Source organism: Colobus angolensis, unplaced genomic scaffold (assembly GCF_000951035.1).
Source record: "Colobus angolensis palliatus isolate OR3802 unplaced genomic scaffold, Cang.pa_1.0 Scaffold148, whole genome shotgun sequence".
In the NCBI taxonomy this organism is placed as follows: domain Eukaryota; kingdom Metazoa; phylum Chordata; class Mammalia; order Primates; family Cercopithecidae; genus Colobus; species Colobus angolensis.
The window spans coordinates 36,752-48,748 of NW_012114577.1; the positions used below are offsets into that span (position 1 = coordinate 36,752).

Consider the following 11,997-nt stretch of genomic DNA (forward strand, 5'->3'; position numbering starts at 1 on the left):
AAATATTCTGAAATAAAAGTAAAAAATGCTAAGAGATCCATCATATTTTCCAGTTGGAAGGCAGGGAATGTTTCTCCCAAAAAGGTTATTTAAGCCGAGTTCTGAAGATAATATAATTTAGTCAGATGAAGGCTTGGGTGTATGTGTGTTGGTGGGGAATGGACAGAGAGAGATGATCTAGCCTGGAAGAGTTGGACAGGTCTGAGGATTCAAAGCAAGACAGTAGGGCTGGAAATACAGATATGAGCAGAAACTGTGTTGTATTGGGCTGCTGAGTCTGGAAAAATACATAGGATTTTGGATGCCTTTGCAGACCAAGCAGCTAAGGACCAACACATTTCATGGTGACTTGATGGTGTACAAATTTGGTCCCTCTGATACATCTTCTAGTTGAAGTAATTTATCACTGTGAAATTAAGTCATCAAGTGTAAGATGACTGGCTGACTTTTAGCCTGGTAGACAAGCTATTGACCTGGTATGATGAAACATCACTGAGTTTATTTTTATGCCTTTGTTTCCTCTGTTTCCTCTCTGTCTCAGCTGCAAGTGTCCACTGCTTGGGAAAGTGTGGGAAGCTGACTTGGAAGCTTGTCGATTGCTTATCCAGAGCCTACAACTCCAGGAAGCCAGGGGAAGCCTGTCTGTAGAAGATGAGAGGCAGATGGATGACTTAGAGGGAGCTGTCTGTATAGCTGCTCCTCCCATTTCCCCCAGGCTCCACTCCGAGGATAAAAGGAAGACCCCTTTGCAGGCATTGGAAGAATGGAAGGCTCACCTGATCCCCTCTCTGTACTGTGCTGGAGGTGAACAGAAAGAGGTCTGTCCTTTCCACATGGCCTCTAGAGGGGACCCCTATTCTAAGGGGTGCTTTGGGACCATGCTCCAAATGGGAACAATACATATTGGGAGGGCTTCCCATTGAGCATATAAACTTTTAAAAGTTTCAATAACTTGAATATGATTACAAAATAATGTAGAATTTTTGTCAAAGTTTGAAATATAGAAGAGCAAAAAAACCCAACTTTTGGCATATTTAGTTCCATTTTCATTCTGATTTAGTGGCTAGAATTAGAATATGCAGTCTAATATAGAATTACCATATATAGCATACATTATATATGTCATATATAACATAGTTATACACACTATAGATTATATATGCCATACATGATATTTAACATATATACTATACATTATATATCATATATCATGATATTTAATTATATATTTAGAATCTATATATTACAATATATTATTTATTTGAATGAAGCATTCAAATATATGTATTTATCCCATTAATTGTTTTTACCAAAACCAGATCGTAATGAATATTTATAATGTTCTTCTTTTATAAACACAACTAAAGTTTGGCCTGAGATATATGTATTACAAATTAAAATATGGTTTTATTTAACTTTACTTTTCTCTCCCGTCTTTCCTCTCTCCCTTCCCCTTCCTCTTCTCACTTTCCTCCTCCCACCTTAACAAGAGTCTTTTCCATAAAAAGGCCCTAGGAAGATTTTCCTGATTTCAGTGCCATGACCTGAGTCTTCAGAGCTCTTTGTTGGCCCAGGTTCCCAGGTGTTCTGTGTGTGAAAAGGAAATAGCATGGAGAGGCTGGAGGAACGTGACACATGGCCTTCAAGTCTCATGGTTGATGTTAGATGTTAGCTGTGCTTCCTCCCTGGGTCTTTGCCAGGACTCACCACTGGTGGGTGAGGAAATTGTTACCTCCCCAGGCCAGCCCTGGCAGCCTCACATCCCCTCTGCAGGACCATGACCTTCAGAGAGCAGACATTTGTGTTCTTAGTCACTGCCTCTGGACTGCTTGGAAAATTGATCCTTGATCCTATATTTGGATTCCGTGGTCTTATAAGAAAGCAACCGTTGCCACTCTGCATCCTTGCTGGCCCAATCACAGGCTCCACTATAATTTATAGACATCTGACCTCTTTTGTTAACCCAGTTGCTGCAGGTGGAATCCTCCAGCAAAGCCTGGTTTCCAGTGCTCTGGGTAGAGGTGTTGAAAAGTTACCACCTGCTGCAGGTGGATGGTTTGAAAGAATATTCTGGGATGGAGGGAAGTGCCACCTAAGCAAGGGTTTATTCCTGGGTGGAAGAAACTGCAGGCTCTAGAAATGAGTCTTTGAAGGTGTGGCTGGCTTTTCAAAGTCAGCTTCCAGGAGGAGCTCAGTGTGGGGCAGTCAGAAGCCATGCCAGGTATGTGATGGAGTCCATGGGTCATTGATTCTGCTGGAGGCCAGGATGGATTCAGCAGAGATCCCTGACTCCTGTAGGGGAGAAAAATCAATATCTTTCCTTTATGCATCTAAAGGTTCTCAGCTGAGGCCCCTATGCAGATAGAGTAACAAGAGAAAAATGTGTAAATTTGCTTAATAGACAATTTACATGACACAGGAGCCTGCAGAAATGAAGACCCAAAGCAACAGAAACCAGTGTATTTTTATGCTTAAGTTTGAAGAATAGCAGACAAATGTGGAGAAGTATAATTGGACAAAAGGAATATGATCTAATGGCAATAAACTGTGGGGAGCTTAGCAAGGCCTGTTTGCTCAGATTCTTCACTGCATCCCTGTGTCTTCAGAGATAAGGACACTCCTTTCCTTTGGGTATAGGTTGTACACTTTAAGGATGAGGGTGGTCAGAGGTGGTTAGAGGAAGGTGAGAGAATTATTTATGGCCTGCTTCAGGAGAGAATGGCAGCAGAAGGTCAGAGAGACTTTCCTGCTTCTGCTGTTCCTCAAATGCCAAGGTGCCATATTTTGGGGTAGTGTATTCTGAACCCCATCACTCTCTTCCTCCCTCTCTCCCCCTTTCTCTGCCCTACCCACTGAGCCCTGAGCCCTCCGGGCTCTCTGGGGACAGACTTTCCCAGGCATAGGAGGATTCGTTTTCCTGCATAAGATTATAAGCACCTGTCAATTTCACTATCTGGCTATAAGAACACAGAGCTATATTTGTTGGAAAATAGGAAGCTTGGGGTCAAGGATGAATAAAGAGTGGAACTTTATCCTAGGTCCTGTGGTGGCTGCTGTTTGAGTGCTCCAGGGGTCCCCCAGAAAGCCTCCCAGATCCTCTCCACCAACTGAAATGCTGAGGATGTCCTATATTTATTTGTTGCTGTCCTGGGGGAGAGTGGGTGCTTTAGAGGGGACCTTATAGCTTTTGCTGGCTTTCACTATCATTTCCCTGTTCCTGTATCACAGTGGTGGGTTTGTGTTCACAGAGAGGGCAGCCGTTCTTTGAATTCATGAGTGCCATGGATTTTAAGCTGATGTTTTCTGAGAAGGGCAAAATTATGGGGTAGAAAAGAGATCAGCTGTTGCTGGGAAAGGGGAAGGGACTCATTCCGAGAGCAACAGGAAGGAATCTGGTGTATGGAAGGTGGGGGCGGGATGATAGATGTATTCTCTCTCTTGATTGTGGTGGTAGTTATGTGAGTATGCATATGTCTAAATCCATAACTTTACATCAGAAAGAGTGAATTTTACTGTGTATGACTTTACAACAATGATTTAAAAAAATTTTTTTTAAATGTCTACCTATTTAAAAACTGGGCTATAGATGTTTGAGTCAGTGCTTTTGTCTCAGGACTGTCAAAAGGCAGTTTGGCCTGCCGGAAACAGCACAAGGCTTGAGTCTGAGTCTGCTGCAATCCTCAGTTAGGCCTCTTACAGGCTGCATCTCCACATCTGTCAAGAAAAACACTACCACGGCATGAGAGGATAATGAAAACTATCTCATGAAGCTGTGATGAAGATTTAAATAAAAGGATGCATCTCAAAGTGAGAGATGCATACATAGTAGAAGCTAATTTGTGTTAACTTTTGTTCCTATCACTCTTTCTGGCAGTCACAAGCATCTCTAAAATGCTTTTTGCATGCCTAATGCTAGCAACAGCTATTTGTTTGGAAGAGGGTGTTGCATGACTCAGTCTCCAGGCTTAACTTTTCCTTTTGCCTAAGGAGTTTGGGGGTGCTTGAGATTTTTAAATTTTCCTTTACATGTGTAATATACTCACTTTTTGTCAAAAAGTAGACATGAGCAATGAGTTAGTGGAAGAGACCCAGGCAGAGAAAGGTTTCACGAAGGAAAAATCTCGTTTGTATTTGGGTCCAGGATTTTAGACTATGGAAGGTACAGGGTCTCATTAGGAAGGTGCTTTTGTTTTCCTGCCTGTGTTTTCCAGGGAGCCATTGAAGTCTGGGTACTTTGCATTTATCCTGTGGCTAAAATGTCTATTTGCTTGCAGGTCTGGGTTGGTTTTGCTTTGGAACTCCCTGCTGGGTCTGAGCATCCTATACTGGTTTCTCTACTGAAGCTTGATGCCCTGAAGGCAGTCAATTTCCTTTTGACCCAAATCTTCCATGCAAAATTACTGACTTCTTACAGAGGTCCACAGGGATACGAGTTTTCAAAGCCTTTTCTGTGCTTATCTGGCCAACGTGGTGATGTGCATTCTCGTGATAATTTGTTATCACAAGGACTTTGTCGTTAATTAACACCTTCCCTGTGTCTACAGTCCTTGCCAGGCTGCTGAGCACCATTCCCCCATTTTACAGCTCGGCCCGTTAAGACGAAGCAATTTGCTTTGGATTTTGTTACAGAGGAAGTCAGCAACGGGGCTCTGTGCCAAACTTAGCATGAACTTCCTCGAATTGTAAGAGCCCTTTTCTTTTCCAGTTTCATGACAGCTCTCCTCTAAGCCTGTCTGAGGACTCTGGAAACTATCCGCTGCTATTGGCCCTGGTTCATAGATGTTACAGAAATTGAATGGGGGCCAGACAGGAGCCAGGGAAATCATGAGCCAGGCTTCCTCTGCTGTGAAGTGACTCTTTTGTACTGGCTGTTCTGGCCATAATACCTGCGTAATTTTTTCTTTCCTGTCTGCAACCTAGCCTGCGGGGTGCTTTCTGTTTCCACTCCTCTTCCTACATAATGGGCTCCCTGGACAGTATCGCTCCCCCAGACTTCTCATCCCAGCTGCTTCCTTTCTGAGCCAGTAGCTCTCACTAAAGAGGCCAAAAGAGGACATGGCAATGTTGAGTCATCGCGTGCAGTATGTGAGTAGCCAGTGTGTGAACACGGCTGCAATGAAAGGAATTAGCAGTAAGACACAACACAACCATGTAGCCTCGTCTGTTCAGATCGAGGTCTTCAAAAAGCATTGTAAGTTTAGGGGTGGAAAGATGTGATACCTTTCCTCAGCCATCATAAGGGCTAACACTCCTATAACAAAAACAAGTTAACAAGAGAAAAACATAACACATTAATTTAATCAGTTTTACATGACACAGGAGGCTTCAGAAATGAAGACTCAAAGACCCAGGGAAAACTATTTTTATGCTCAGGTATAATGAAGAATAGTTAGCTATGAAGGAATGTGATTGGACAAAATGGGTGTAATCTAATGGTTATAGCCTGGGGGGTGAGCGGACCAGCAAGTCCTGTCTGTTCAGATTCTTCTTGGACACTGTGTGTAGTATTTATTCCTCTTGGGTATGGGGCAGGACTTCTCCGGATGGAGGGTCTTCAAGGCAGAAGGAAGAGAGTGATCTTTCTAGGTTTTATGGTTGCTTTGCAGGAGAGGAGTCCTAGTTTCTAAGACTGGCTTTGAGGAAGAGGAATTCCGGTTTCTGTGGCTTGCATCCAGGGAGAAAAAGGAGTGTGAGAGAGGAGGGCAGGAGAAGGTCAGAGAGACCTTGCTTCTGAGCCTTCCAGTCTCCTTTGGTTCAAAGTACTCAGCATACCAAAGTGTCACACTTTGGGGTATCATACTGTGAGCCACAACATAAGTATCTCCATTCCTTTTTACTCAATTTCACATGAAAAAAAGGCTGGAAAAGGTGATCCACAATGAAGAGGTTTGTCCTCCTTGTCTTAAACTGATTTCTGTATCTAGAAATGTCTCTATTGGGCAAAAGTGCTTCCTCTTCAGCCATAATGGGTCCAGATCTGATTCTTTCTTTTCTCTGACACTTACTGGCCCTAGGACAGCTGGAAATTCACTTTGATTCTCCAGGGAGCATATCCCCAACTACGTGATCTCTTGATATCTCTCCCAATTTTGAAAAGAACTGACAAGGGAAAAATGTTCACTTACCCATCAGCTGGTTTTGCCCTTTTTGCTTAATGTCTTTGGGCAGAAAGCAAAAAGCTAGGGCATGAAGAAAAGTTCTGTCTCCACTACATTTTGAAGTTTTGCAAACGCAGCCATCTTTCCCAAGAGTAGAGCAGTAGAAGCAACCAGGATGCAGGGTTAGTAATTGGTTGGTTAATTAAAAAGTCAGAAAAGGCAGAGCATCATAAAGGATGATACATGTGTATTTTAAACCTTTTTGTTTCTAGCTGAAAACGTGCCCTCTCATTTGCTGTTCATTCGATATAGGACCAAGGATTTCTGTTTGTAGAGCCTGCTAATTGGCTGTTCACATGACCCTTCTCGTGTAAACCTCACCTGTCATGCATCATTAACAATTGCCACTTTTGGTGTCTTTAAAGTGGACTGGAAATTTTAAGAGCACTTGGAAAATGATTCTCAGCCTCTCCCTCTCTCTTAAATGTTATTGAGTCTTTCCAAGGTTTCCAACTTGCTTTTTATGGAGACAAGCACTCTTTTTTCACACTAATATATCATTGTTCTCCATAGCATTTATTTAGATTGTATGATTAGGGTTTTTAAATACAACTGGCCTACAGAAGTTAAGAAACAAATGCAACTTGACCAATAGAAACAGGAGTGCACAGGCTCATCAGGGCCCTGCCCCTGGCCTGGCCTTGGCCACTAAATCTGAGAGAGAAAGCAGAGCCCAGGGACAAGCTGGCAGGTGGGTAAGAGAGGTGTTTCTTCTGTTCAGTGAGCTGGCTCCTGCTGGTTTTCTCAGTTAATTACTGTCATCAGCTTCTCAGCCTCCTTCACCCGCCCAAGGGAAGGAAGAGGAGTCCTCTGATCTGCTGGCTTCTCCTTCTTTCGGAACATGGTGGAACCTTGCTCCGTGCTCCAGGGCCTCACGGTGGCCCTTTTTCCACTAATTAAAAATGGTTCAGCGCTTCTGAGGAAAACAACCTCAGGGCTCTTGGTGACGCCGTTCACCTTGGAAATTCCTTGTCATTCACCGATGCAGACTGAGGGATCGACAGCAGGATGGCCTCTGCCTGAATGGCAAGGACTCATTTTTGGCATTTGTAACAGAGGAAGTGTTATCCAATGAATCCTCAGTGGTGTCCTGGGAATAGAAAATGAAATAGCTTCCTGTCCCCTCATCATAGCTACAGTGTATTTGATTTCCTCACCACTTGGCAGCCAGGACAGTTAAAGTCAGGAGCTTCTGGACCCCCACAAGCTAGTCGTGAGCTATTCCTGCCCTTCCTAGCTAGCAGCAGGCAGGAGATGAGGACTGGGATTCCAGGAAACTCCTGTGTGAAATTTTCTTACCTCTGCCCAAGACTTGCTGCACTGCCTTTTTCAGTGAATAATTTAATGTTTTCTGTTCTGTGTTGGTGTTTCTGCTTTCCCAGCCACTGGTTATTCCACACCCCCTCCTCCACCCGGCCCCCAGGTATTTCCTGGAACCGTTGATTACGGCAGAGCAGATCTTATTTTGCTGATATGATTAGGAACCTCAGGCCAACAAGCTTGGGTAACAGTGAGAGAAAAGAAGAGTGATCCTTTGCTCTTTTTGTCTGAGTGCCTTTTGAGAGAAAGAGTAGATACCACCCAGAGCATCCCTATCTATTTCCAGCAAACTACAGAAGTGCCTGAGAAGGTGCCTCTCAGGCACCTCTAAGCACCTCGGGCACCACCTTCTTTAGGGTGGGAAGCAAGCTCTGCCTTGGAAAGGGTAACATCCAGAACCAGGATTAAATGCTGACATTAAAAAACAGTAACTATGGGAGTATCATAGTTAAACAGTTTACAAAAAAACACTTGAAGTTCAAATTTGTTTTACTGTAAAGTGAACCTGGATAGAGTTTGGGATTTGATTCTGTCTTCATAGTTTCCTTTTACAGTTCAATATTTCTTAGCTCAAAGAACACATTCCCTTCAAAGGAATCCCTCAAATCACTTTTCATTTTTGTTTTCTTATGCAAAAGGGCCTTAGGGTTGGATGTCCCTATCCCCAGAATCTGAATCCTTCTGTTAAATGGAGTGTATCTAGGTACCAGCCTATGCCATGAGTCTCGTTTTGGATTCAAACAGATTATTTTCTTAAAGGGTTCTAATGAAGTTTGGTTTTATTCAGATTTGACAATCAAGCCCAGTGTGCTTAAAGAAAAGCCGTTCACATCCTCTTACATGATCGTGTAATATAAACTGGAGCTTTTCAAAGGTTCCCCTTCGACTAAACTAGAAACCACAGGCCAATTAACATATGCCAATTAGCAAGCAATTTCTTCTTCTAACAATTTGTTTTGTTCTGTTAATTACTTTTATTTAGAGCCTGTGTCTCCGGGCCACCTTCAAAACAAGACAATTCATTGTTTGCTTTGACCTAAAGAGGTCTAAATATTTCAGATGCTTTCTTTATCACTGATGACATCTGGATGCTTTTAAATGAAATACGCAGTTACTCAGAGAATAGCCATATAATCTGAATATTTGGATGAATACTCGTATCAGAGTAATAAAGATAGACGCTTAGTGTCTCAATTTTGCCTCTCTGCTTATTGGCATTTACACAACTGTAGAACTCGGCATTTATATGAAAAGGCAAACATCATAAAATCTATGTCAAACACATGTGAAATATATTCTTTGTGTTGTGGGCAGGCATTTGTTTGAAGTAAACATTCTTTATCTAGATAGTATTTTAAAAAGAAAGAAAACCATATCGCATTCCTGGAATGTATTTGCCAAGCATATATTTTGGAAAACAGCCCACAGGAACATATTTAAGATAGTGATTTTAATACTAAACTAAGGAAATGGTTTGATGCATCAGCTAAGTTCACGGATGGTGGTAATCACATCGGGTTTACCTCAGGCCAGAGGAGAAGGAGTGAGACTTCACGATGTAACAACCATTATGAGGCTCAAGTAGCGTTTTTGGCTTGTAAGCATGTGTGTGTGCTGTGTTCAATTTTACGTTTTTAAAATTTTAAAAAAACTTAAATACTGCTATAGCCCCAAAATATGTAAAATATGTAAACAGTTGGCTTGAAGGCCATAAGGGAACACCTGTCCTTTTTGTTTGTTTGTTTGTTTGTCTTACTGTGTAGCCTGTGACTTGCACTGCAGGAATTAAATATTTTTGTGGATTGGCAAATATACTTTTGTGGATAGGTATTGCTGATGTCTTATTACACAGCCGAGGGAAATAAGGATCTGGGTAAGCAGTTGAGTCACAGCGAAGAGTACCGTATCCAAGGTGGAGGTTCATGCTAGAGCTACAGGTACTAACCCCTCCCCTGCACCACTGATCCCTAGCAAAGGTGGAAGTAACTGATGACTTCTCAGCACAGCCCCCAGCACAGTGTCTGACAGAGAGACCTGAAGGGTAATTGCTTGTTTTCTCAGATTAATCTTAGAATCCTAGCAGTACTTCTTACTTCAGTTTTGAGATTTTTCTTATTCTATTTCTTGACACTCTTACAGACTTCACATAGCCCCTCCCTTTAGAATAACTCTTGACAGCATCTTAAGAAATAGACTATTTAAATCATCTTGATCCAGTGACTCAACCCAAGGTGTAGTCTGTCTGCCCAAATTTCTGGCAAATGTCCACTGATGATAAGATTTCTGCAAATGTATGCTCTATTAGGTGTGGAAGCTTTTCCTCAGTAGAGTTGGCAGCCATAGTAGTACCTGCCTACCTAGCAATTTAATGTAAACAGTTACCTCTTCCAAAGGTATTTTCTATTCAGAATAGAAATCATAAATATGATTTCCTCATCACTCTAGATACAGCCTGACAAGATATTGTTTCCAGATACTTTTTCTTATCAAAACAACCACTATTATTTAGCAATATATTCCCTACCCTTTAAATATAAGCTTCAGTTCTAAAATGTTAAATGTTGGTATCTTCCAAATGTCATAGGGAAAGACTTAAGCCTTGTTTATGGGAACTATAGCTAAGTAAAAATGTCCTTGGAGACCCTGGTCATGGAATTTGTGGCTGTTCTTCTCACTGAGGCATGTGGTTTAGACATCTGCTCAGGCTAGCAACTGAATGCTTTTCTGGGTATACACTTTTATAGAAAAATGTTTTTTGAAAGTCACTTTAATGGGAAAATCCTGCCTAACAAAGGAAATCCCATTTTCTGTTTTTAAATTACACTCCCTGAGTTGGGTGAGCAGGACAGAAATTTGTCATCAGCTGTAATTCAACACAGCTGAAAATTTCTGCCCAAACATTCAGGCCTATGGGTTTTGATCGTGAGGTGAGTTAAGCAAATTATATTTGAAATCTTGCCTGACTGAGTCGGTGCTACTGAATCATTCCCGTGTGGAGGGACAGCAGGGAAGATGGTAGGGCTTTCTTGGAGGCCAATAAAAGCCATGTGTGTACAGCAGTACTGTGGAGGACCCCAGGACCCCATGGTTGTCCCTGTGGCAAGAAAATTAACCCAGGCTGTTCTTGGCTGCACGGAGGCAAAGGCATGTGTTCAGCATCCAGAAAGGTTCTTCTTGTTGGTTTTCCTTCCTGGCTCTTTACACTTGGGTGAAATGATCTCTTGGAACTGTAGTTTGAAAAACAGCACAGCTTCTTCCAAGTTCTCATAAGATACAGGAGTCTCCATTCATTGCTGCAACAAGCATTACTGGGCACCTTTTATGAGCAAGGTAGGACAACAGAGGCAGGGGCAGGACATCATTCTGTCATCATCTGGTGAGGAAGACAGGCGGTTACACACGCAGGGAGGAACTCCTCTTACCCAGAGGCAGGCAGGGTTGGAGAATCGGGATTGAAGTGTTCCTGGAAGAAGTGGAATCTGCAGGGTTTTGAAGAGAGGGAGTGTTAGGTGTAGCAGTCAGACCATTTACCTGTTGTAGCTGCTTTTCATTCTGACTCACAGGGAAAACAATTATTCCTAGGGCTAAATGATGGGATGGATGTTCAGAAAGGAAAAAATATAACAATTTGAATTGCTGAAAGGACCGCCTGACAAGACAAATTACTGGAGAGTCTTCAAAGACATTTTGAAATGCCAAGCAACCTGTACTTTCAATGATCCATTCAGAATTGCAAATCCTACAAAACTCCATTTCGGCTAGGAATCCCGGTGGCTTTGTAGTGGGTGGCATTTTTAATTATCAAGTATCAGTCATGCAGGCTTTCTCTTTTTTGGTCACATTTAATTTAAAAGTACAAATGGGAGCAAAAGTTACCAATTGCACACAGAGAGGCACTCGGTGTGTGAAGTTGTGGACATGGTTCAGACTATGTTCATTTGGAATCTACCGAGTTGATGGGAGAGATGGGACCAGATACTCATGTTCTTATTAGGAAAGGAGACATTCTCGCCGCCTTTCCCGTGTGCCTGCTTGCTTTTCTCTGCTTCCAGCCTGGTATTTTATGGACTTGTGAATAGGGGGTCCTTGCATCCCATCATTGCATCCCAGGTTGTCGTGGTCGTCATCACTGTCGTCTCCACTCAGTATGCCTCTGTGTCCTGGAGGGAGCATATCCCTTTAATAAGACTGAACGCTCCAGGAATTGAGACTTTGCGGAGTTCTGAGGGTAGAAGGGAAGAGAACACCATGTCTTCAGGCGCTCGCTGTTTGCTTCTCTGATTTCTTTCCATCACCACTTTGTCCAAGTTACATGCCTCTTTCGCCGGGTGCAGTGGCTCACGCCTGTAATCCCAGCACTTGGGGAGGCCAAGGCAGGCAGATCACCTGAGGTTAAGAGTTCGAGACCAGCCTGACCAACGTGGAGAAATCCCACCTCTACTAAAAATACAAAAATTAGACTGGCATGGAGTCGCATGCCTGTAATCCCAGCTACTTGGGAGGCTGAGGCAGGAGAATC

General features: G+C 42.7%; 1 protein-coding gene across 1 annotated transcript in view; it reads left to right on the top strand.

The window, feature by feature from the left end:
- Positions 1–541: 541 nt before the first annotated feature.
- The window catches only part of LOC105507309 (disrupted in schizophrenia 1 protein-like), a gene marked incomplete at its 5' end in the record, with an annotated part of 32,559 nt that continues 21,103 nt past the window's right edge, over positions 542–11,997 (top strand). Inside the window, one exon of the mRNA XM_011935751.1 lies at positions 542–818. Coding sequence (XP_011791141.1) covers positions 542–818 — 277 coding nt within the window. The remainder of the gene's footprint in view (positions 819–11,997) is intronic.